The sequence below is a fragment of the Parasteatoda tepidariorum genome, chromosome 5 (assembly GCF_043381705.1).
Source record: "Parasteatoda tepidariorum isolate YZ-2023 chromosome 5, CAS_Ptep_4.0, whole genome shotgun sequence".
Classification (NCBI taxonomy): Eukaryota; Metazoa; Arthropoda; class Arachnida; order Araneae; family Theridiidae; genus Parasteatoda; species Parasteatoda tepidariorum.
This window is the reverse complement of record NC_092208.1, coordinates 69,301,331-69,328,710: the sequence shown is the minus strand read 5'-3', so window position 1 is coordinate 69,328,710 and position 27,380 is coordinate 69,301,331. Positions and strand designations below refer to the sequence as shown.

General features: G+C 27.6%; 1 protein-coding gene and 1 long non-coding RNA gene across 5 annotated transcripts in view; one reads left to right on the top strand and one right to left on the bottom strand.

Annotated features, from left to right (window-relative positions):
- LOC122269535 (uncharacterized) lies at window positions 1-27,380 on the top strand. Its single transcript, XR_006225246.2, has 2 exons — window positions 1-163; window positions 26,159-27,380. It is a non-coding gene; the product is annotated as an uncharacterized lncRNA (long non-coding RNA).
- Window positions 3,714-27,380, bottom strand: part of LOC107451685 (neural cell adhesion molecule 1) — a 132,262-nt gene continuing 108,595 nt past the window's right edge. For 3 of the 4 annotated variants that reach the window (XM_071180574.1, XM_043043174.2, XM_071180575.1), the window contains 14 exons: window positions 27,071-27,325; window positions 26,123-26,404; window positions 24,907-25,173; window positions 23,835-24,173; window positions 22,697-22,993; window positions 21,428-21,613; window positions 20,673-20,768; window positions 17,762-17,853; window positions 16,619-16,802; window positions 14,577-14,720; window positions 13,832-13,862; window positions 12,261-12,430; window positions 10,044-10,247; window positions 3,714-8,853 (listed from right to left, as the gene is read on the bottom strand). In XM_071180574.1, coding sequence (XP_071036675.1) covers window positions 8,693-8,853; window positions 10,044-10,247; window positions 12,261-12,430; window positions 13,832-13,862; window positions 14,577-14,720; window positions 16,619-16,802; window positions 17,762-17,853; window positions 20,673-20,768; window positions 21,428-21,613; window positions 22,697-22,993; window positions 23,835-24,173; window positions 24,907-25,173; window positions 26,123-26,404; window positions 27,071-27,325 — 2,708 coding nt within the window. In that variant the 3' untranslated portion in view covers window positions 3,714-8,692. The remainder of the gene's footprint in view (window positions 8,854-10,043; window positions 10,248-12,260; window positions 12,431-13,831; window positions 13,863-14,576; window positions 14,721-16,618; window positions 16,803-17,761; window positions 17,854-20,672; window positions 20,769-21,427; window positions 21,614-22,696; window positions 22,994-23,834; window positions 24,174-24,906; window positions 25,174-26,122; window positions 26,405-27,070; window positions 27,326-27,380) is intronic. The other variant, XM_071180573.1, reaches the window with a different exon arrangement.

Sequence of the window (27,380 nt, the reverse complement as noted above, 5' to 3'; positions counted from 1 at the left end):
CTTTCTATAGAGGGCGTATTCGAGCGTTAAAATCTGAGCTCTCAAAACCATTGCATCATCAATCAAAACCGCGTGTATTTGTTTGTGTTCGGTGCTGACTGTGTTTGTTTCTAATTTTGCTTGGAAAAGGTAAATAAACCGACGATTTCTTCATAATTGAAAGGTAAGCTTTTTTATTTTAATGTATTCATAGAAGCAAATATAGTTCTTATAATATGCTTAATCGTTATTTAAGAAAGATTTACACGTTTTTGTCCTCACCGACAAGAACGTAAAAAAATGGTAACATAAATAAATAAAAACGCTCGTGCAATTCTCGATGTAAAATAACTCACTTTCTGATGTTATTCTCTTCTAATTCGTGAGATAAATATATAATATAAGAAGTGGCTTAAATCACATCCTGCAGCATAAGAACATCTTAAGAAAAGAAACTTTTATAATTCTTTTTTGAAAAATAAAAAAAAGGAAATTTGAATTGCTCATTTAAGTTTTTGACGCTCCAAATCTATTATTATGACTACGGATTTGTAGTTTTAAAAATCCCGATATTTTTAATATGACAAGATTATGATGCGTGAATTTCGAATTTTAGTAATCACTTTTAAAACTCCTTATTTAAGTCCATTTCATTGTTTATTCCAAGAGAACTTTTCAAGGTTATTGTCAGATTTCCACGTGTTTTATAAAATTCCGATCTTTTTTTTAATATCATATAACGATTCGCGACTTTCGAATCATGTAAATAATAATCACTTAGAAGTACTTACTTAGTGTCAATTTTATTGTAAATCCAATCTTTTTTTCAGTTTTCTTTCCACCTACGCATGTTGACATGATTTTGCAAATCCCGATATTTTTTATCTATATTAATATCACACTTGAATTGTGCATTTCAACGTGCGCTTTATTTATGCCGATTTAATCGCAAATATATATTTAAAAGAAATTGTTTTTTAAAGTTATTCCTAGGATTTTATACCGGGGCTTCGGAAATCCTGATATTCTTTTTTCTTTCTAATCCGACATTATAACGACTTGTAATTTTCACATTTTAAATCATCACTTTTGACGTCCTTTATTTGTGCCGATTTCTGCGTCAATTCATGTTATCATGTTTATTTATCTTTTTTGTAGTTGCTACCTTTTAAGTCCAAGTGTTCTTTTTTTTTTTTCCAATCCCGATAAATTTAGTACAATATTATTACAAAACGCGAAATTCGAATGTAGGTTTATTCGTTGATTCGTTTCTAATAATTGAGTAATAAAATGCATTGATAATTTTACACTCTTTGAACTATTTAGATGCAGTTATTAAATAATATTTTTTTAAATAAAAAAAATCTGATTTAAATGAAAAACAATTAAGTATGCTTAATCAATAAGAACTTATCTAAAAGTATATCTGTAAGTTTATTTTGTACTTATGCTTTTTTTATCGCTTTCATTGCTCAATGATTTTTAGAATAAAAACATACCAACTTTTAATAAATTAATTTTGAGATAAGTTATGAGTTAAAGAATTATCATAATCTTTGAGTAATATTTTTGTTCATATAATTATTAATTGTCTAAATAATTTTCATTAGATTAATTTAGATCATTAAACTTTTAACTTTCCTTAAAAAAAAAGATTATTTTCTTAGAAATATTAGATTTTTCATCCCAGAATAATTTTACTTTCAATCAAATAGATTTAAAATTTAGACTTAGATTTTCTTTTCCAATATTCTTTAAAAAACATAACTTACGTATATGTTCTCTATTTTTAATGTTCATTAAATCTCCTGTTAAAGGTTGATTATCTTTTGGGGAAAAATCTATCAATCTTTCACACATATCCTCTCACTTAGTATAAATTTTAAATATTAATAAGCCATGATTAATTAAATCACTTTATCTTTTCTTTCTTTTTTTAAGTTATATATTTTTATGCAGTGTAAATATGTAGTTTTAAGGTTGTAATTTTTTAAGTTTGATTTCAATGATAATGAAACTTTTAAATGTATACCTAAAACCTCTTATGTATATATACTGTGATTTTTGGTTATTTTTTAGTCAGATATCATTGAATATGAAAGTTTTATTCACTTATAAGAGAAGGGGGGGATGAACATGCATTGTGCAGTGTAACTTGTGATTAAGTTATTTTTCACCATCCTAAATAAAATAATTTGGCCTTTTACTATGAATAAATATATATTCGATGCACCCATTTTTTTAAAAAAATAATTGTGATTAAAACTTATTAAATATGTAGTTTTTATATATAAAAAATGAAAAAATATCCGCTATGCAAAGAATTATTGATTTTTTTTTTTTTTTTATGTTCAATCTATGTCAGTTTGCTTCTCATTAGACATCATACTGACAAATTACTTCTGTGTCTTTACATTAAAAACAATTGCAATTTCATTTATTCGCTGATTAGTTTCGTATAATTGAGTAATAAAATACATTGACAATTTTAGAACAACTAAATAATTTAGATGCAGTTATTAAGTATAAAAAAAATATATATATATGATTTAAAGGGGAAAAAAAACAATTAACTATGCGCAATGAACTTTATTATATAAAAATATATTTGTAACTTAATTTTGTCACTTTTATTGTTCAATCATATTTAGAATAAAAACATTTCAACTTTTAATAAATTAATTTTGTGATTAATAATTATCATAATATTCATTTGTGTAATATTTTTGTTCACACAATTATTGTTTAAATAATTTTCATTAATTTAAATCCTAATTTCGATCGTTAAACTTTANATTTGGTTACGCACCCTGTTAAAAAGAAATGCAATTTCATTTTTTAGCTGATTAGTTTCGAATAATTGAATAATAAAATACATTGACAATTTTAGAACAACTAAATAATTTAGATGCAGTTATTAAGTATAAATATATATATGATTTAAATGAAAAAGAAAAACAATTAACTATGCGCAATGAACTTTATTATTTAAAAGTATATCTGTAACTTAATTTTGTACTTGTATTATGCTTTTTTTGTCACTTTTATTGTTCAATCATATTTAGAATAAAAACATTTAAACTTTTAATAAATTAATTTTGAGATTAATAATTATCATAATATTCATTTGTGTAATATTTTTGTTCACACAATTATTGTTTAAATAATTTTCATTAATTTAAATCCTAATTTAGATCGTTAAACTTTAACCATTCTTTGAAGAAAAAAAAGATTATTTTCTTAGAAATAATAAATTTTTGACCCTGAATAATTTATACTTTCATGCAGGTAAATTTAAAATATAGACTTAGATTTTTTTTCGATATTCTTTAAAAAAAATAAATAAAAATTTGCTTTCTCTCCCTTTTTTTGATTAGGGCATATCCAACATAACTTCAACAGTACTAGGGTATCTAACATAACTTCAAATTGAAGTCTACCCCGGGTGCCAATTTACAATTCAGCAGCCTTTAACGACAAACTCTCTTTTTTGGAGATTTTCCTCTTGGCTGTAGTTTGTTGCAATTAAAAGGAAGTTTTCATTTTTTATAAAATTTGTTACCTGAACAGTGAAGAATAAAGTTTTTCGAAGAAAATACCAAGCAGGAGAGTGCGTTGTTAAAGGCGGCTAAATTAGAAAATTAAAGCCTTAAAGCCCGTGTGTTCAAACGCCTCTGTACATCACAGGCAATTTCTAATGTTGATATTATTTTAAGAAAAATAAAGACATAAAAGAAAAGAAATTCATATTTATTTTTTTTAAAAAAACAAACACAAGGCGAGGAGATCTGACTGTACAAACAGTGAACACAAAGGATATATGTATGTATATATATATTTATATCTATATACAATATATTTTAAAGTGTGAATCATCGCATTCATGACATATGGAGGAGGGGAAAAAAAACAATGTCAGAGATTCAAAAACATGACTTGGTTAAATTACAACATTCATTCACAAACAATAAAAAGAGATCAAAACAAAAGTTTGATTGCATGACAAATAAAATAACAATGTTACCACTTCAATAACTTGAGCATTATTGTTTAAAATTACTATAGGACGACATGAATTAAATATAGACAGAGGATGTAGGACAATATGAATAAAGTAAAGGTAGAGGATATAGGTTAATATTATCATCACATAAGCATTTTGAGGCTAATATGCTCAAGCATTCCTATTTAAAGCAACAAGAAGTTCTTTAAAAAAAAAACCATACCTGCCTTGATAAAATAAAATGGTTTTTAAAATGAAGATAAATCTCCTTTTCACCGTTAATAAACTTAGATTCTTATTAATGATTAAAATTTTAAGTGACTTTTTTTTTAAAAAATGAAAGGAATATTATCTGACATTAGTGTTAAAAAATTTCAGTCTGTAATTTTTTTAAAAAATACACCACATATATTCTGTCAACATAATACAAAAAAGTTCGTTTTAAGTATTGGAAATTTTTTTAAAAATATCTTGTTTTAATTATTTTAAACTTAATAATCTCTTGTTTTTTGAAATTATAAAAATAAAATTAAGAGAGAATCAAAACTTTCAAATACGCAGAAATAGTCAGTAAAAAAAGTGAATAGGTACTATAAGTTTCCAATCAACCATAAAGTAAAGTTATAACAAATTTCTATATACTTTCCTTCTGTATAAACCTTAAGCAAAACAATATTAAGGAAAGTTTTAATAAATTCTAATATTATGTCTGATTCTAATAAAGCAAAGTAATGCTAAGGAAAATTTCAATTAATTTCTACATTATGTAAGTTTATAATAAACCAAAACAAAGTAAAGTTGTAATAAATTCCTACAATATTTCAGTTTCTAGAAAACCATAAGCAAAACAATATGAAAGATGATAAATATACATTTTATTAATTTAGAGCATAAAAGGGGAAAGAAAATTTTTAAAAGGGTCAAAAATAATATGAAAAGGCAGGTATGATTTATATGAAAACAATAGGATATGTGGCATAAATATTGTTCTCTATTAACAAGAGGAAGTAAAGGTATCTTTTTGTACAAAATACTGATATTACGGGACGGTTTCATTATTAGCTTTGCATAATAAAGAGAAAATAAAAATTTCCACACAATAAAGAGTGATTAATGTATTGCTATTTGTGATAATGACAGCGTAATATAAATATTTATTTTCCTAGCAATGAGTTCTTCACTTTCAAAATTGTGTCCCCAACAGCACCTATGTAGTTTACAAATGAAATGGCGTGCCAACACAACTGACAAATATTTTCGCAGTATGCACCAAAACTACTCAAAATATACAACTCTTCTCTTTTGTTGTGTTTATGGACGGTAAATAGACACTCTCAGTAGTGAGCTGTAAATATATCTCTCTTCTGGTAGTCGGCTTCTGCCACTATATTTTCATTTAGCACACATAGTCATTCTACTATATTTTGATATAGGAACTAAATTAAAATTTAATGAAATGTATCAGCTTCTTGTATCAGGTTTTTAATTATCAGGGGCACAACCGAATATGAAGATTTTATACATCTTATTTGCTTAATCATTTGAATAGCATTTTTTTTTTACACTTTTGCATGATTTTATATTAAGACATAATAATTAAAATTCAGGAAAGTAACTAATAACTAGATGAGTACCGATTCCCTAAAATTAATGCAGGTCCGGGTACGAATAAAAAATATATGAATAATTTCAAGGTTATTAAAATTCTAAATATGGCCGTGTCAAACAAAATGAGTATTATGCTGCATAGACCCCTGTTTACATTGGCCGATACTTGCGACTAAAACTCTGGGTACCTGGCACAGGGTAGTGAAACTTTTGTGGGGTCCGGATAATGAAAATCGGGCAGGATAACCATGGTGCCGAGTACATCTCTACAAATAACAAAATTTTATTGTTATTAGTTAGGGCATATAAAGAAATTATCATTATATAAATTTTAAGTTATTATATTTAAACGTAATTAGTATAGTTAATCAAGATATTTTAAATTTATTAATGCTAGTAACAATTTTTAAAATAATTAAAATTCAGGAAGGTATCGGATATATAAAAATTGTATTGTAATTAAGAGCATAAAAATGAATTATTGTGGCGTAATTTATAGTTAGTTTATTTTAATATGGTTAGCATAACTAATTGAAATAATTATTTTAAATGTTTTAGTGATATTTAAATTGATTATTTAAAAAAAAAATAATTGGTTGTCCATTTATTATAGCAGTTATATCTAGCTTTTAATGTGATTTGATTGCACCCCTGATAGACATTAAGTAAATTAAAATTAAAGCCTTTTTAGTATATTAAAAAAAATCACTGCCATGTTATCATTATTTAATTAATATAGTGCTGTTTCATTCTCAAGAAAAAGTACATAAATAAAATTATCAATAGATTCTGTTTAAAATAGTAAACGCTACTTTCGTAGTTGAAAATGTATATATATTTATAACAGATCATTATGATTTCATCAGTTAGATCAGTCTTTTAAAAATATCTATATTAATTACAGAATAAATAAATTTTTTTCCTTAGGTATTTAGAATTGAGAAAATAGTATTTACATTTTTTTTTATATATTAAATGTATGCATTTTTATTAGACCAGTATTTGAAATCAATCTTTAAATGTTTATTTTAAATTAAATATTTAAAAAAAGTCCAAATTCAATTTAAATTTTTTCAGAAAAAGATGAAGCACTTAAGTTTTTTCCATAATTTTGTAAGAGTATGGAGTACAATTTAAATATGCAGGACTCATGTGACTATATCACAGTTCATACTCAAGTTAAGGATAATTTACTATCCATAACATGACAAACATATAGAGTCGACCGCTCTCTATTTAACAAGGCTTAAAAATGAATATGTATAATTGATACAGGTATATCCTTATTGCATTGATGAATATTGATATATATTTTGGTCAACAACAAAATATGAACAGTAACAATATTAATTGCATCTTTCACTTCATGTAGTATCAACATCAGATTATAAATGCCATTTACTTTTTTGGTACCAAATTCAAAAAATGAAATAGGTACTATACTCTATGTAAAAGAAATAAACAGTCATAAATAAGTGATATCATTAACTCAATCTTGCCTTACTTAACTACTGTCTCACAAAAAGAGTCATAAGTGACAAGGGAAAGCTAACGATTAAAGGACATAGCGGGGGGAAAAAACGAGTTAAGTTTAATTGTTATACGAACGAAACAATTTGTTTTAAAATGCATCAACATCTTAGAATATGACATAAAATTTCAGTATCTTTAATTCTAATTTGGTTAATGCTTATTGCGGGCAGGTTCTTTAAAAGACAACTTTTTTTTTCCCATTTAATTCTTCAATAATGGTTGAGACAAGATGTCAATGAATTTACCTGGATTCATATTTTTGTAGCATTATGTTAGATTAACTCTATGGGAATATTAATTTCTTTCACTACAAAAGTCCATTAGCTCTTAGCATATTTTGTAAGATTACGTTCAAAATTTTGAGAAATTGTGCTAAAATAAATTGAAAAATATTAGCAATATAGGTTAATAATTTTTATTAATTATTGTTACTGGAAAAATTTATTATAAGAATGTGAAATTATAAAATTATTTTATTATGATTTTGTTGAGAAAAGATTTGCACTGAGCTCATTAAATAATGAAAATAAATATGTTGCATGTAAAATTATTAATTATTTGCTATCAAATGAATTTTTTTTTGAATTTTATAACAGAAAAAAAATTATTTTTTCATACTTAAATAAATTATGTTTGCACTTTGGAAAAAAAATTCAGCCCTCCTGAATTAAGAATGTGTGATAGCTCATTTCAACATCAATTAGTTTGTATAATGTTTCTACATGTTTTTTTTTAAAAAAAAAAAAAACACCAATACATTACTTAATATATTTTTTTTACTTTCTTTCACATAGCATCATTTCTGAAAGCTTTGATTAATCTTTCAAATCATGCTAACTTTTTCCGCTTTGCATTGGTTGCTGCAGTGAAAGAAAAAATACTGCTACTCAAGAGTTAATCCAATAATTCCTTCAAGATTAAACATCGGTGCATTTCTTTTACATAAAGCATATATACAGACAAAGTATTTTGACACAATACAGCTCTGTCTCTCTTAAGGCAATGAAGTAGCATTTCAAACCAATAAAATGTTCCAGATATTCAGTTCCTTTTTTCCAGTCACTATATACACTTCATATGAATACTCTTATGAATTTATATACATATCCAAGCCAGGGAGCAGCTTGGAACCTTGCCAACCGAGTCAAAAATGACTTGTGCATCGGCAAATTTAAAGCCTGGTTTCACCCGGAGGACAAAAACAAAAAAAAATTATACAATAGAAACAGGCTTGTCCAATTTATTAAATCACTATCTTTTTTTCCACTATGTTGATCCTAGATTTGGTTAGGTTCATTTTTTTCGCAAAAAGTTGAAAAATCAGCTCCATTACGGAGTGAGGTGATAGAGGGCGCCACACCCTTGCACAAAAAATGCAACAGGTGATTATAGACTCTTGAAGGCTGTTCCATGACACCTGGTACATGGAATGGCAAAAAAATGATTGGCCACTCGTTGGGCAGCCGGCACCTTTGTTTATTTTCTGTAGACGACAGGGTTCAACTGTCAGTTTATCACAGTTTATATTACACTGGTCTTTAAAAACAAAGACCCAAAAGGAAAAACACATCAGACAATTATTTCCCGAATGACTCTCCTCGATCTAGAGTTAGGTGTGGAGTAGCCACTTTCATGACTCTCGTCGTACGAGAGGGAGATGTGTTGTGGTTTGTCTTCCTCGCCCATGGCGTATGGATCCGGCAGACCACTCACATCGTAGTATGGTGAATCTAAAAGGGAAATCAGCAGTTTAGAAAATAAATTTTAAAAGAATTTTTGAATATGTTTAAAACAGTAGGATTTGCTTTCTCATTGCTAAAAAAACTATGTTTTAAAGATGCTACAAGAATAAATCACGCAATTTAATTGTGCAGAAAAAAACATTTGGACTAAGCACATATCAATTAGAATGTGAGCATATTTAGAGTATTAGTATGCAACAAATAATTTTGTTTTAAATCTAGCTTAATTACATGATACATACAGTTTGTTTTTAAATGAAAATGAATTATGAGCTACATATTTTTAAATCTCTCTGAAAATACTATGTGTTGCAATCATGGGTGCAAGTTGGAAAAAAGGCCAAGACTGAAAATTGTTTGACTGAAATATCTAACATACACAATACCCCCTCGACGTATGCAAACTATCTAAGAAAGCTTTACCATAATACATCAAGATTAAATACTGTACAAAAAATATTTATTCATCTGTCTTTTGATAAAATAACAACAGGACATAAGAAAATAGACCAATAACGTAGACCTAAGAAATATTTTTATGGACAGGGAAAAAAAATTCCGATTTCCGTCTGCGAGTCAGTCTTGTTTCCGTCCGCGGACATTTTTGAAAGACGGGAATCCGTCCTGGGGACGGAAGACTTGCACCCATGGTTGCAATCAATTATCAAACATTAATTTCTCTTTTTTTAACAATTTAGATTTATTAGGAAAGTTATAAAAATTAAAGATACTACGAATAATGCATAGAACATTAGTACTATAATACCGAAAATAATTTAAAATTTTATAAATGTCTCTTTGAATTTAAAACTGATATTAAAGTCCAAAACTTGAAATTCGGTTTAATTTTAAAAGGTAAAGCAGCCTAAATTAAATGCATTTAAATAAAAAAGTAAATTTTGTGAAATGGATTCAATTGAACCACTACAAAATCAGCTAGGAAAAAAACATTTGGTATCAATTATGGGAATTAATATCAAGTGCACATACCTCTTCAGTTAATTCAATTAAAATACCTGCCTTAACTACTCAAATCAAGTTTTTAATTATAAGGCTGAAAAAATGTTGAACTATTTTTTCCACATATGATTTTGCATACAAAATATATAAAATAATTAACTTTTAATAAAACTAATTAAAAGCAACACAAATTACGGTAATTATGTTCGTTAACTTACGTATATGGTCTCTATTTTTAATGTTCATTAAATCTTCTGTTAAAGGTTGATAATCTTCTGGGTAAAAATAACCATTAGGTAACCTAGAATCATAAGGCTGATAGGAACCTTCTGTTCCAAGCTCGTCTGTTGGTTTCAACCAGGGTTCTGAATGATCTAGGGCACTACAGGGACTAGTATCAGGATCTGGATTATACATCATTCCTAAATGAATAGTAAATGGTGTGAGTAATGAATTTCTTGTCCAACATATCACTAATGAACAATAAAATGTAATTACTTAAAAGTTTGTTTCTTCTGTACTGAAAAATTAATATGTTATGAAAATTAATTGATTTTACTATTGAACTTTTTTTTTTACCTTATCACTATAAAAATTTTGCGAATGGGTTAGTAATTTTTCCATTTTGGTCACATTCATTTTACTCATAGGTAAATAAATTTCTTTTGAAAGAAGTAAATTGATTTCGTATCTAAAAAATAATTTGAGCCCCAGTAAAAAAAAAGTTTATAAATTAAATTATTGGATGGATATCAAATATTAAAATTTTTAATAAATTATTTCAGAACCATAATTTATGGTTAGTAAAATTTATATAACTGTTTAAGTTGAGACAAATGGTGTTTAAAATTACTTTACTTACATGTTGATTTTTTTAATATAGTTTCTAATTCAAATATGTTTATTATAAATTTTGATGTAATGATACAAGCCTTTGTGATGGTATTATGTGGAAAATAATTTTTTAAAGTTCTATATAATTCTGATAACCCACTAAAATTTTACATCATCCTCTTTATGAATATTATAAATATAAACATTCATACATCTATAACATTCATATTTGTCATGAATTATACAGATCAGTAACTCTGAACACAATAAAGAGCTACGTAGAAGAACATGTTGAGTGATATTTGAATACAGTTGAAAAAATCTTCCCTACTGTTCAGTGTTGAGTATCGGTAACATTAATTAGCAACTCGTTGCAAAAGTTATAAATGTAAGATTCCTTTGCTAAAGTACTAATGGTTAAGGCTCCATCATTTTGAGACTAACAGCATGATGGTGGTAAAGGTGAAGTGTCCAGCATTACATATTGTACCCAAACAAGCTGATACCCATTGGTCTGAAGCTGAGTGACCTTAAAGCCACCACTAGGGTTAGAACCCTAGTGGTGGCAATGACAGCTCAGTACCTCAATCAGTGTATCATTTTATGCTTCTATTTAACTTATTTTTAATCTACATTTTTAGAAGAGTAGCTCTTGGATAATAAATGCACAAAAGATTTTATATAACATTTACATTCTATTGTAGGCTGACTTATTAGTAAACTTGACAAAATCAATATGATTTACTGATAATTCACCGATAAATGATTTACTGATAAGTTCCTATACTGAGAAGTAAAGAGTTTTAAAATATCACTTAACAGTTTTCTTGTACTAAAAACATACATATTTTGTGTTATCAAGTATATATTTTGTGTTTGTCAAGATCCATAAATAAGGAATACTTTGCTCAAGGTTTTTTTAAGGCTCTATCCTTGCAAGAAATAACACTTTTTTTGTGAGTAATATGTTATTTTCATAACTGTTGTGAGTTTGCAACAGTTATTCATGACTGTTAGCTCAAGATTTACTTATCTGAAAGTGCCCAAAATGTCAATATGAAGAAAAACTCCAATGTTATGAAAATGAAAAGCATTTGTGAATGTTTAAAACGCTGCATTGTTCTCATACGCTCATAAAAATTAGTTTTTCATGATTTTCATCTAGGCAGAAAAATCTCTCCAAACTGTCAGTTTTTAAATATGCTTTAAAAGTTAATAACTTTTAAAGCATTTCAGTTATTTACAGCAAGATGGTGAATTTAGTTTAGAAATATATTCTTTTTCCTCAATTAGAAAACACCTAAACTGTTGCTTTTTTTTTAAAAAAATTTTTGCTTGGCAAAAGAGCTTCGAAAAACCATTTATACAAGAGTTCATCTAAAGGCAAATACTAAACACAAAAAGAAAGCTAAACAATGTCACCATAGAATAACTAACTACAGTAGTAGATAACTAATATTTCACTAAAAGTATACTAAGAAAAAGAGAGAGAGAAAAAGAGAGCATTGAGATATATGGCAGGATGAATGGCCAAAGCAGAGAAAAGGCAAGAAAAGTTGTGTTGCAACTCCGTCAGAGAGATGCAGAATTAAGGATCTCACCAGAATTGAGGTGACTGCCAGAAGGTATATGGCCATTGATCCCTCCATTGATGCCAGATGTATTGGTGGTGTAGATACCTGCTTTTGTCATGTCGTCCGTCACGCTCTCCAATCCCTTGTTCACAACCCCGTCTGGGAAGTAAGGTGGCGTCACAGCCTTTGGTCTAGGACTGAAAACAAGAGAAAAGGTTATAGCAATGCTTTACAGGGCAGTAAGTGAAGAACCAATGAAAAGAACAACTTGATTTTTCTTTAATAGGCTGAAGAGGAAAAAAATAGGTGGAGTGGTGAGGTATAAGTAAAAAACTAATCACCAAAATTTTTGTTTGATTTTAGAAGGATTTTTAAATGCTACATATGGATAGTGTTTTCAATACAAATGTCAACAACAACAATCTAGGTCTTGACCTGCTTTACCTTCTGTTAGAAAGTATATAGCTGCTTACTACAGCTTATTCTGCGAGGCGATATTTTCAAACAGATAAATTTGTTTTTAATAATAGTAAATTATAAAAAATTCTGAGCTCAAATCTGCTGTATTTCACAAGATATTAATGATATTAAGTAATCCTGGAAAATTTGTTTTAGTAATTTATAGATGTATTGTTAAAAAAGGTGACATGGTTGCTAGATTTAGTAAGAACTTGCTTATTTGGCAGACCTGATTTGGCCTCTTTTTACTTGTTTATTACTGTTCTTGTTAAAAGCCGTGCCCCATCACAAGTTAACGTTTGCATGCACTTCGAGCAGCGAGATTAAGTTAATTTTCGCAAATTATCATTTAGATTTAAATTCCGAAGTAGGTATATTGTTGACAAGGTATGACGTGTTTTATAACACTTTAAAAAAAATAATAATTAATACAGTAATAAACACTGCAATATGCAAGAAATATTACTAAAGAGAGTCTCAAAACAAAATGATCACGCCGTGATTCAAATGGCTTCGAAACACACTGGAAAGAGTAACCCGAAAGTATAGGAGACAATATATATAAGAGTTGGCAGCACATCCTAGCGTAGAAAACATCATAATCATAATCAATCTAGCATAATGAACAAAATTTAAGTTTAATTCAGTGAATCTCTTAGCTGCATACTTAGCAACATTAGCTTTCTTGTCATGCAAGCATAATATGTTGATATTAAGTCATATTTGACTATTTCTTTAGAAAACACACCATGTTCCTACTCTTCACAATTTTGTTGTTTCAATATGTTTTATGCAATACATACTTGCACATGCAACTCATATTTGTAAAGAGCTTCGCAAAAATCATTCCATTTTTTTTAAACTGTCACTTTCATATGAAGTAGCAAATGTTTTAATTATGGAAAATTTAAAGCGCCTTATTTAATTAAGTTATTATTATGAAAATGAAACATTAACAATATATTTTCAATATTATAATGCATAAAAGATTTTTACCAATGAAAGAAGTCATTTCTATTTGCAAAATTGTATGACAAAAATTAAATTATATTAGCTTCGATAAATAAAATAATAGAAAGAATCAAAATTTAAATTCAAGTAACATTTAAACACATTTTTTTAGAAATAATGTTACTCACTTTGTTGTTTCCATCTCAAAATCTTTCTTTTCTAAAATGAAAATAAAATAGTAAATTTACATGCACCTTTTTTAAAAAAATAATTTATGAAATTGCATATAAGTAATAAAAAATATTGAAGATATAGGACATATTTAGATAGATATATGCATTCATTGATGTGCAAAACTAATAACATAGTATGAGCTTAAATGAAATTATAAAATATATTTATTTAACCCTACAATAGCAATGATATAAATCAAATCAAAGTTAGGAAAGCCCATATAACATGTAACTTCATATAAAAGTTTAAGTTAGAAATTAAAATTATCAAAAATACACAGTTATGTTTAATAATTGAAAAAGTGACTGTACATTATATAAAAATTCTTTCTTTTAAAAAATCTCATTGCATCTAACAGAAAGATACTAAAAATCATTACATATTTTAAATTCCGGATATATTTTTATATTTAAGTTCCATAAAAGTAAACAAGATTGTATTGCCTATAATTTTTCAGTCAAATTTTACATAATTTTCCAATTTCATAAGTTTTAAATAATCTGATTTTTTTTAAAAATTTATAATTAAGAACGTTAATCGAAGTGTTAGGGAAAGTATGAATCTTGTTTTATTAGAAAAAAAAATAACTAAAAATAAAAGGTAACCATAAGTTAGTCTATTTGAAATGAACTATTGTAATACTTGTACAATAAGTAAATTATTTAATTATGATATAGAATAGAGGAAATTTAGAGTTACCTTTGTGATTTACTCTCTTCTTCCAACAGCAGCAAATGCTCAAAATGATAACCAATAAAAATACAACACCTCCAATAACAATGCTTATCATGACAGCCTCAGTTGGTAAACCAGCTCTAGAATCTTTGGGATTTGGAAGCTCTTCTACAAGAAACAAGTAGAATTTTAATCTATTAATTTTGATAATTTTACAAATAAACAAAAAACTTTAAAGGCATATTAATAAAAAACTATTAATGACTTTTCTATTAAAAAAAAAACAATATTAATAATATGGAAAGTAATTTACAAGAGACAATTAGCGTTTTAATCTATAAATATTGATAATTTTACAAGATACAAAATAACTCTAAAGATAAATTAATAAAAATTCAGAAACTGTTGTATAAAAAACAATTAGTGTTCAGTTCTAAAGATTATTAATAACTTTTCTACAAGAAGCAATAAATTATTAATAATATGGAAACTCATTTACAAGAGACAATTAGCATTAATGTTTTATTATAAAAAATTATTAATAACGCTACAACAAGAAACAGTAGAAAGTAATAATATGGAAACTAATTTATAAAAAAAAATTAGCATTTTAATTTATTAACATGGAAAGAAACAATATATAACTCTAAAGTAATTAAAATATAGAAACTATTCCACCAAAAATTATTAACTCTTCTACTAGAAATAATAAATATTAATATGGAAACTCTTTTACAAGACATAATTTTTAATGAACTCTTAATTTAACAGGAACATTAAAAAAAGTATTAATGCTCTGAGCTCTGTAGTATTAATGCTGATGCTCTTAGTACCAGCTTTTTCCGAACTTTCAGATGCAGGTTTTCATTTCCTGCTACAAAAAACCTGTTCCATAATGGTATTTAAATAGAAAAATATTGCACAGGAGGATAATTTTTGTACAGATTTTTCCAGGCATTCAATGCTTGGAAGGTTAAAGTATAACAGATTTATAATGGCAATTTATCCTTATACTTTAAATTTATGAAAAATTGTAACTAACTACGTAGCAATCTTTCTAATTTTAGGAATACTTATGCACGAAACTTATTAATGTTTGGATATATTTTATCACCAATTTGAGTAATATACATATTACTAGATGTAATAATATAGTTTTGTTTTCTTTCATCTCAGAATTTATTCAAGCACATTAATCATATAGAATGAATAATGTCTTTTAAATAAAATTTTAAGAGCTTTTAGAAATAATAATTACATGTCCTTACACATGGAGAATCGCTTCACCAATTTTAATATTTCATGAACTTAATATTAACATTTACTTATGCCTCCTAGTTAAAACTTATTCAAGTAGCCAAATTTTTCAACAAAAAATAAGCACTATTCAAAAAATATAATTTGGCAGGTTTGGCAAGTTTTTGACAATTGACGGTTTTATCCAGACTTAACCGTCATGTCAAAAAAATAAAATAAAAATTGGCATTGTTTTTGACAATTGTCAAAAATTATGGCATCTTGAAAGATTAAACGAATGGCGTTTTCATACGCTAAGGACCGACAGTACATTGAAATAGATTGGGGTCGAATTAATTGTGAAAACGTTGAATAGAACAATATGAACAGAGTCTTTTTGCATAATATGTGGCAAAAATCAACAGGGTAAAGGAAAATTTTAACACTTTTTAAGAACATCCAATAAAAAAAGCATCTTTAAGGGCTTTTAAAAAATGCAAATCAAAAATANAAACGAATGGCGTTTTCATACGCTAAGGACCGACGGTACATTGAAATATATTGGGGTCGAATTAATTGTGAAAACGTCGAATACAACAATATGAACAGAGTCTTTTTGCATAATATGTGGCAAAAATCAACAGGGTAAAGGAAAATTTTAACACTTTTTAAGAACATCCAATAAAAAAAAGCATCTTTAAGGGCTTTTAAAAAATGCAAATCAAAAATAAGCACTTTTTAAAAACTCTACGTACCCTGAAGCATGTTTAAAAAATATCTTATATTTGTGTGATTTTTCTTTATATAATTTTTCTTCTTCTTTAGCTTACCTTCAAAAGGATTTGCCAATTTGGCATCACCACACCAAGAGTCATTACTATCAAGACAAAGTTTGACACGCACATCAGAAAATCCCTCATCAGGAGGGCTTAACTGCACTTTCTCTATGGGTCTAATGACCGAGATCACAGTCTGTAGGACCCACATCTCTGATCCCACAGGTCTAGCCTCAATCTGAAAAATAAATATTAGAACCATTTGAAATTTCAAAATATAAATAAAATAAAATTAATTCCATTTTGATAAATCAAAGTAGCAGGTAGAATTATCAATATATTCAAATACACAACATAAAATAGCAGTAAAAAAGACTAAAAGATAACATGAAATGCAGTAGTAGTTTTTGAAGTGATTGATAGCATGGAATGTTGATTTCTACTTTAAGCTGTCAGGAATTATAATCAGCAGTTTGTAAAAGAAGGATTCTTTCAAAGTGTTTGGCAGGTTTTCTAAAAGAAACTTGTTTAATAAAAATTACAACCTGGTCTGGGGTAGCTTAGACTAAAAGATAAAATTAAGTTTTCAACATCATTGATAATACAGAATGTTGATTTCAATTTCTTAAGTATTTCACAGGTTTCCTAAGAGAAACATTTGTAAAGAAAGTTACAACTAGGCCCGTAGACGCTCACACATTTGCTTATTATAAGCTAAAGGGTTAAAATAAGGTGATATGATGTTCATTTTCACTTTTCTATAATATTAACAGAAATAAAAATGTCGCAATTTGCTGTTTTCCATTTAAAATTGAACACTTAAATGGCATAAAAATGTTTTCCCTCGAAAAATTTTTTTGTCATAATTGTAGTAAGTTTGTAATAATTGTTTGTAAAGTTGTTGTTTGTCCTCCTAATTTTTGTGACTTTAATATTATCATTTTTGCAGAGACTTGAAAAATTGTTGCAATAGTGTACCTCTTGTAATACACCATACTTGTTACATCGAGCATTTACTGTAACTTAAAAAAATAAGAATATTTTATACATATTGTGCAAATGGAAAACTTAAATAAATTTGAAGATCTAAAATAATTTGGAAAAATATCTTTTATCAGAATTATTGAGAGAAATTAAATGATATTATTTTCATCATTATTTAACTTATTTAAAAAATATATGTTATTTTATAGTTACCTTCGCCAACAATTTTAATGAACTTAATTCAACATGAAATGTAAGATAGCCAGTATCACGATCATATTGTGCTTCTGTTGGTCTTGGCATGTCTGCAATAAAAGATATTCTATTAAGCACATGCACTATGAATATTTATATCAAATAAACTACGAGATAGATACTTTATATAAATATGAAAATTAGAAAAGCTAAACACAAAGATTATGAAAAATATAAGATTTTATCTTTTTTATTAGAAAACATGCAATTACGATCTTCAGACATTTTTATATGTATATTTCTTAGTGCAGTTAAATGTAAATTATGGATATGAGTATTGTCTAATTAGGTTTAATAGCTCCCATAGGTTTAAGTTACAATTAAACTCTTTAGTGTAGATATTATAAGTAAATGATGACTTTTAATATGCACTTCAGAATTCTTACTGAAAATGAAATGAAGTATACACTTTAATGGTAAAGAAACCAAATCACTAGAGAGTGAAAAAAACTAAAACCGATTTGATTGCTTGACGAAACTTGGAAGGCTTCCTAATAATTGCTTTTCATGCTTTTGTTTTCTCAGATAATCAAACAGGTTTTCATGCTTTTGGAGCTGTCCTTAAATTTCTTAGATTTTGATATGATTTTCCTTTTCTTACTCACTTAAATATTAGTTTCCAATCCCTAATGTGCAAATTGTTTTCAAAATTTTAATAAGGTTTCATATTTCATTCTATTAAGAGTTGTGTTTATAGAAAATCTTTTATTTAGTAACTAAATTGAAAAATAATTAAGTTTTCCCAACATATTTTTTTTATAACCAGTGTTGAACAGCTGACCCAATTTTTGGGTATACAACTACTAATGTTCAACTACGTAGCCTTGTAATTTTGAACCCAATCCAGAAGACAAGGGAGCTCTTAGATCAAGTATTAGGAGAAATCAACTTTTGGAATGCTAAACAATTAATAAGAAGGTTACAAGATTTTTTTCATCAAAGAGCAAAATAATACATATAATGCATCAAATTAATTAAATAAAAAAAGTAACTAAAAGCCATGTAAGCAATACTCAAACTCACAAATATTAAGGAAATCTTTTTAGAAATAATATACTTAGCACTGTGAGATAGAAAATTAACGTTATTCATTAATCAATGATAATATTTAGGAAGAAAAAAAGATTATAGGATATTGGAGATATTTTAATAACAGGCCAGACATTACAAAATTTACAGAAAACCACATAAATTTTAAAAAATATAATAAAATAAATGTACAAATGCACAATGAAAGTATTAAATTTAGCACCAAAAAAAATATAGCTACCACTTAAGAAACATCAAAAACATAGAGCATTAAAAGCTACAATTAAGCACACCAACTATTAAATGATAAAACAGGAATATGAACAGCTGGTACAAAAATATCAATTGTTTTACGAGAAGAAAAAAATAAGGGAAAAAAATCAGTAATTGTTATTAAAGTCTTATGCTTACCTCTTAAATTCACTGTAAAAAAAGAAAGAAATATAAAAATTAGTAAGTAGTCTTAAAAAGCATTTACAGCAGTGTAATTAAAGAATACAATTATTTTAAAAAAGAAAGGAAATTTTAAAATTGTAAATTCCTTGAAGGGTTAGTATTGTTAGATCAATGCAAAAGTAAAAAAAAACTTTGCACACTTTTCTTCAAGCATGTTGCAATTCGTCACAGAATAATTATTTTTGTACCAGCTGTTAATTTGTATGGTCAAATGTTTATTATAAACGCATAATTGTTATCTTATAATTGTTATAATCGCTTAATTGAAACATTAAGAATTATACTAACAATTTCAACTAATAAATGAAAAGCCACAATACAACACAAACAAGCATATTAATGTATTCACACTATGCAGAGTTTTTATTAAAAAATTTAAGCAAAATTTTGATCGGAGAGCTATTTACGTATGTCTTAAGCTAATTGTAGAATTAGTCTATTTGCAAACGTCACAAGGGTTTTACAATGCTTTATGCTAATCACCTAAGTCAGAAGTATTTTTTAGTATGTGTGATACTTCTTAGATTTCTTACAATCAGCCTATATTTTAATTACAAAAAAAAAAGAAAAAGAAACTATTAAAATAATTTTCGTAAACTTTGAAAAAGCATTGCTCTGGATTTCTTGAAAACTGCTTGAAATAAATCGGGCTTATTAAGATATAAATTATAGATTTTCGAATGAGCCTAAAAATATCTGGGTTCATTGCCATAAATCTAAAAAGTGTTGGTTTGATCAGAAAATAGTGGAGACTTTTTCAACCAGCATGGCACATAGTAAAATAAGGCAATCTGCAAAGTTTAATAAATTTGTAATAAGCCTTAACAATTCTGGCATACTTCCTGAAATTTATCAGGCTAATTGAGGAATGAATGCTATATTTTCTTAGTAGCCTAAAAGCATCTGGGCTCATTGCAACAAGCCTAAATAGTGTTCGACTGATTAGAAACAACTGACTTTTCCAATTAGCATGGCACATTGCAAAATACGAGAAATTTTGACTGTTTGCAAATAGCCAGATTTACCAATTAGCCTACAATACAAACATATATTTAGTTAACTGTTATTTATCACAATTATATTAACTAACCAGCTTTAGCAACATGCATTGGTCTAACTTGCCTGAGCACACATATATTTTACATGCATGAAATACACTATGATTTCAACATACATGCACTGAATATTCCATGCTTTTAAAATGAATTAAACACAAATAAAAAACAATATTAAGGATTAAATTGATAAAGTTTTATCCACAACACACAAATAAGTTTTGCTTCCAATCATAAATGGATCAATATTGAATTAAATAATAAATATTTAATTAATGTTTAATACAAAATGTATCTACTGCTACATTGAACATTTAAATACTAAGTACCTTTAGTTGTAACAGACAGCTCTTCTGAATATGGACTATAACCACGGGGATTAACAGCCAAAACTTTGAAGTGATATTCTGTATTTGCAGAGAGACCTAAGAACAATGAAAAATTAATCTCCTTCCAAGTTAAAAATCGTTAGATTATTTTTGAAGTTTACTTTAAAAATAATGCTAACATTGAAAACATTTTTAACGATGTTTCGAAATCCTAAAAAAAAATATTACAAAAAGAAGTTTTATAAATTATGTTTTTTTTTAGTGAATTTTTGTTTGAGGTTGCCTATTCCTTTTAATTTTGACTTAATTGGTTTTAGCTATTTTTACTTTATAAGCTACTAATTTTATAAAAATAAATAAAAAAAATGACTAAAACATATGACATTAAGTAATGTGAGTTTTTGCATTTATGAGCTTATTGTTCTCTTAAATTTTGACTTGATTAACAACAGCTGTTCCTTCATTATAAAGCACTCATTTTATAAAATGGAACTTAAAGAATACCTAAAACGCAAGTGATATGAATATTATTTGTGTTTATGAGCAAGTTTCGGTCTATTTTTTTAAAGTCTCGTTAGAGTAATATTACTTCTTGGTTGACAAGAGTAAAAGAATCATTTTTTTTGTTTAACATTGATATGTGTTGTTCTAGCATGATAAGCAACACATTTTACAAAATAAATTTAAAAAAGTAAAAATGCATGAAAGTCATAAGCAATATCAAATTTAAAAACTTGTGTGATATCAATACATACCAGTGATTTGGCACAAATTTTGAGTCCGACAGGACTCATTCATTTGTCGACCATTTTCAGTATTGAGATACGTAACCAAAAACTCAGTGTTGGCGAAACCACCATTGAATCCTTCTTGCCATCTCAAAGTCACTTTATCTGAACTAACTTCTATCAACTCTAAGTGAGTAGGCCTCTCAGGAGGACCTGTTTAAAATAATAAAAGAAGAATTAACAATAAATAAATAATTTGCATTAAGACTTAGCTATTCCTACTTAAAATAAATATAATTAATTTCATTTTCACGTGTCAGCTTGCAGTTAGCGACCAAATATTTAGGATTGGCGAGTAAGTGATGTCTGAGACTGAAATCTGAGAATTCGCCACAGTTTATAATATTTTGTGCTATTCAGCAATTTTCAGATTCTACATTCTTTTATGGCAGTGTTTCCCAAACTTATGACTTTTATGTACCCTTTCTAAATTTTTCGCAAAGCTGTGTACCACTAATAAAAAAATTTATATATTTTTTTTTAACACAATGTTTATTTTTCTTTCTTGGTACAAAGTTGTGTTAATAAGTTTATTTGCATCAGTGAGATGGTTGATATTGTTTTTGCTTTAATAACAGGATAAAAATTATATTTTATAAAAACAATCAAAATACGTAGAATTTAATACAAACCTTTACTATAAAAAAATTGCACAAAAGTTAAAAATCACAACTGGCTGTTGACACCACTAATTATTAACTGTTAACTCTGCACAAAATAGCCAATAGAAAAATATGTAATCATAAATTTTTATTGCTAGCTTTGCTTTTAAATATAAATGTTTGAAACTTTCGTTTCTTGCAAGATATTTCGCAAAAGAACGCGTATCCTAGCTAAACTGTTCCCGTACCCCTGGGGGTACACATACCACACTTTGGGAAACACTGTTTCATGGCAATTTGTCCATCAAAAAGTTCTTCAAAACTACAACTGTAAAAATTTTACATAAAAATAGCGATGAACAAAAATTTTAGTTAGGCTATACCCTTTAAAACTAAAATTTCATGCCCTGCTCTAGACATAGAATATTATGATATATCTTAGTGCATACTTTGTCCAACAGATAACCTACAAACTCAAGGAAATTCGCAGTATTTTCTATGTAAACAAAAGTTACATTTCAAATCATTGACAATGTGCATAAAGTGGTAAAGACGAAAATGCAATATCCGCTTCAATTTTGTCCCTCCCAACCAATGCAAAGCCAATTGATAGGAGTGCAAAATTTTTATTTACCTTTCCTAACAAGCCTGATAATGGTTTTCTTGTCATCCCCAACTTGATTGGAAGCTCTACACGTGTACTCTCCGTAGTCTTCTTCCTTCATGTCTCGAATAGAGAGAACACCAGCATATATGTCTTCGCCTAGGTCTGTGATGTTCGTACCATAGTTCCCATATTCGTCCAGAACACGTCCTCTCGAAACCCATTCAAATGTTGGGCTAGGGTAAGCCTGCATTTTGCACTGCAAAACAGCGGTCTCTCCCACATCAAAAGCCACTCGATTGTACGTATGTCGGACCACAGGGGAATCTGCAACGAGAAAGCAATTTCAGTTGTTTGCCATTAATATATTATTTGATTACATTAACTGAAAAGAATTGTACATGTTTGATCAAATTACTGTTTGACCACCATAAGAAGAGCTCTAAAAAGTAGACATGTTTGGACAGTAGCTATGGAAACCAGTTATTTTACTTTACTGCAAGAAATGGTAGGAAAAAAAACATTTAGTGTTCTACCATTATTAAACAAACAAACAATATATATCAACTGTTGGTAGCTCCTCTTATGGAGAACAGACAATGATAAAAAATATTATGTCAAGATATTTTAGGAAATCACCCGGAACAGAAAAGAGTGGCAATAAAAAAGTTATTCAATTATACTTTTTAAACATTTCTTTTACTGAGTGTGAATTGATGTGTAGCCAAACATGGCTCTTGCACTAAAGAACTCTGCAGATTAGTTAATAATTTTTAAAATTTAGAATAAATATTTCCTTTTTTTCCAGAACTTTTGAGTTACTCTAAGATTTACAGGCTTCCTTCATTATTTTTCAGTTATAGAAATTAGGTATGTGAACAAAATAAAATATAGATGTGTTAAATAAAAGAAATTAAAATTTAAAGAATTAACTTGCTTTTTCTTAAAAACCAGCTAATTTTTCTAATAATTATATATATTTTTTAAATATTACCTTAAGAAGTATATTGATAAAAAATGAATACTAAATATATAATATTAATATATTATACTAATATATTATACCAATATATAATACTAGTATATAATATATTTCAGTTATATCGCCATTATATACTTCCATACATAATATTTTATATAATGAAGTCTATAAATGAATTAAACTTACGTTCAATTCTGAGCATCATTTCAGACCTAGCATTCTCGCCAAATCCATTATTAAATTCACAAGTATATCTTCCTCTGTCGCCAGGAGTGAGGCCATTCTCTCGACGACTGGGTCCCGTAAACGACAGAGTACTTTGTACAGTGAATGCATTATTGTCCTCTACATTATCAGAATTTGAAATATGGAATAGCCCGCTATCTTCAGATATTTCTTGACCATTCTGTAACCACCTGACTTTTGGTTTGGGCTTTCCACGAGCTCTGCATGTTATACTGTAATCTCTTTCTTTGTCCTTTTTGATGGTTTGAGGTCTAAGTGGTATGAGGATAGATGCTGGTTCTGTAATAGAAGTAAATATATTTAATACAATTCAGTACTTTTAAAAGGGTATATCAATTGTGTTACTAAAAAGTATACTATACAAAGCAAGCACAGGCTCACATAATATGGGCTCACAAAAATTTTCATAAATTGAATTGTTTTTAATAATTAAGTAGTAACATTTAATATTAATGCTAGATGAATCGAAGAGTACTTTGAGGGGAAATTTTCAGATTCAACTGGCTAGCAAATAATTCAATACAATTTTGTATACTTTATAAGAGTATACAGGAATTAAAACAAAACTATGAGATATAATACAACAAGAAACTAAATGAAAAAAAGGCATCTAAAATTTTAAAATAGCATTGGGGCTAATAGCTAGGTTGAAAATTAACAATTCCATAATTTTTACAAAAAGTAAGAAATATTATTTAAGTGTACTGAATAAATAAGTGCAAAAAAACCTAATTCAAATCTGAATTGAATAGAAAAATCTAATTCAAGCCTAAACTAGATATAAAAGATAAATAACCTAATTCATATCTCAAATAGATTTTTAAAAAAACTGCCTAATTGGAATTAGATAAGAACAACATAAGATAAGAATTGGAATTAGATAAGAAGAAAACTGAATTGGAATCTCTGAATTCGATACAAAAAATCTAATTGTAATTTCAATCTATAAAAATTATAATTTACACAAATTTGATTAAGGTTATATAATTAATTTTTTATTTAAAATACGTACCATGCACAGTTAGATACACAGATGCTGATCCACCCCTTCCAAGACTATTAAAAGGCTGGCAGAAATATCTACCTTCATGGCTCATGTGAGCTGATATTAGGGTATAATTCGGTTTCTGAGTAAGGTCTTCTTTCTGCTGGCCTTCTTTCCACCACCTGTATTCAGGTACTGGCCATCCAAGAGGGTGTGCTGTGCAAGAGAGTGTAAACGGTCGACCAGCAATGGCTACAGGTTGAGAAGGATGGATTTCAGCCTGGCCAGGTTTATCTGAAATGTAAACAATTTCATCAGTTTTGTAATCAATGTTAAGATAAAATAACAGGAAAGAGGATTTAAAATCCTTCTAGGAAACCTTTTTTTTGTCCCCTTTGACAGAAAAAAGTTAAATTTTGACAGGTTGTCCTCGTTTAATTACACTCGTTTAATTACAATCTGGATGGTTTTATTTAGAATACATTCTTTGATTTGAGAATTTTGAAAAATATTAGGTTTTAATCAATATATTTATTTGACTAAATATTCTGTAATGTCTTATGTAACTTTCAAAAATTCTATAATAACTAACAGGTCATAATAAGTTCTATTCTATAATAACTAACAGGTTATAAATTAGTTAACACTAATTAATTTACATTTAATTAAGTAAATCATATCACAATCACTAAAAATATACAACAATAACTAACATGTTACAAGCATCCAGATCATTTCACTAATTTGATCACATTCTGTTCAGTATGTATTTTGTTTGAAAGAAATTAGTGAGACAGGTTTGTCATAAAATTAGATGGTTATTAAACAAGCAACAGGTTGTAATCATAAAATTAGATTAGTTAATTTACATTCCACTTAACAAATCATTTTTCTGTATAAATTAACAAAAATGACCTACAGATAGATTTAAAGAAAATTTTTTTATCATTATATTAGTTTAAATTCAATAGTAAATTCTAAAACTGGAAAAAGTTTACAGATATGAATTGTAATCTTCAAAATAGTTTTTAGTATTTTATTTATGTCGAGTAAATTTCTTTGGTTACAGAAAATTAAAGGTCTTAATTGTGAAACTAACTTACAAGACTGCTTAATTTACTTTTCAATCAGCATGGAATAATAGAAATAATTATGTGTAAGTGTAATCATAGTTTTCGACTCCATCAAGAAAAAAATATTTTTTAACATTTTAAAGTTAAGCAAACAAATTTTCTTAACATACGTTTGATTCTAACTGTAACTGTTCCATTTCCTGTAGCTTCAGTTTGGATGTTAGAACCTGAAGGTCTGAAAGAAGTGGCAGCCTGGCAAATATATCGTCCACCATCGTCTACAGTAATTTTATCAATTCGTAGAGTGTCTCCTGTTTGCCTGAAGTACGGATCCCCTTCTTTCAGCCATTGGATCATATGAGGAGGAGGTTTAGACAAGACTTCACATTTAACTATGAGAGGTTCGCCAGCAGCTACTTCCTGATATGTTGGAAGTCTCACTTGGGGGCCATCTGAAAATTGAAATTCATTAAATATTTGTAACACTTCATTTAAACAGTTATAACAGTAATAACTCTTTATAACATCCAGTTGCAGTTTTGTTATAAACTATTTTATTGTTCATTGTATCTAAAACTATTGCCTCAGAGTGTTTTAAATCAAGATAACCATTCAGGATAATCAATCAAGATAACTATAAGACCTGATGTATGCCATTTTAAACAATTATCTTTTTGTAACGACTAGATAACATTACAACCTAATTTTTTTATACTTTTTATCTAGAGAATATTTTAGTTTAAGCACACAAGTTCAAATAAATTACAATGGAGAGTAAATAATTGTCTTTTTTTAATTATTATTTTCTTCAAAATTTTAGAACAATAAAAAATGTTTTCCATTATTTATGAAAAGCTATCAATATACTCATAATATTTTATCATTCAAAAGACTGAACATTTTTGACACCCTAATTAGTTTTTTCACCAATTGTTTTCTTGTCTAAAATCTGCTCTTTTACGGGATATCGAATAAGAAAATCATACATTAGATACAAAATTAACATTATAAAGGATTAAATTAACATTTAACTAATCGGCTGCCTTCTATATAACAGTTTATTTAAAGATGCATTTTTAAAAATTTAGCAATAAACATCAAAATATTTCATTACTTACAAAGCACAGATAATTCCAAGTTGGCTTGTGTAGGTTCTCCAATGCCATTTTCAGCGATACAGCTATAAATACCACTGTCTTCAGATGTGACACCTCTGATAGTATGATTGAGAGTGTTAGATATCAGCATTCCATTCCTCAACCACCTGACAGAACGAACAGGGGGTGATGCTATCACATTGCAGCTTAAATGAGCATCAGTATTTTCTAGGACGTTTAAAGGGTTAGAGGGCCCCACAGTTATTCTAGGTGAATCTGAAAGAAATTTAAAACCATAAATACAAGTAAAACACATGAATATCCATTACAA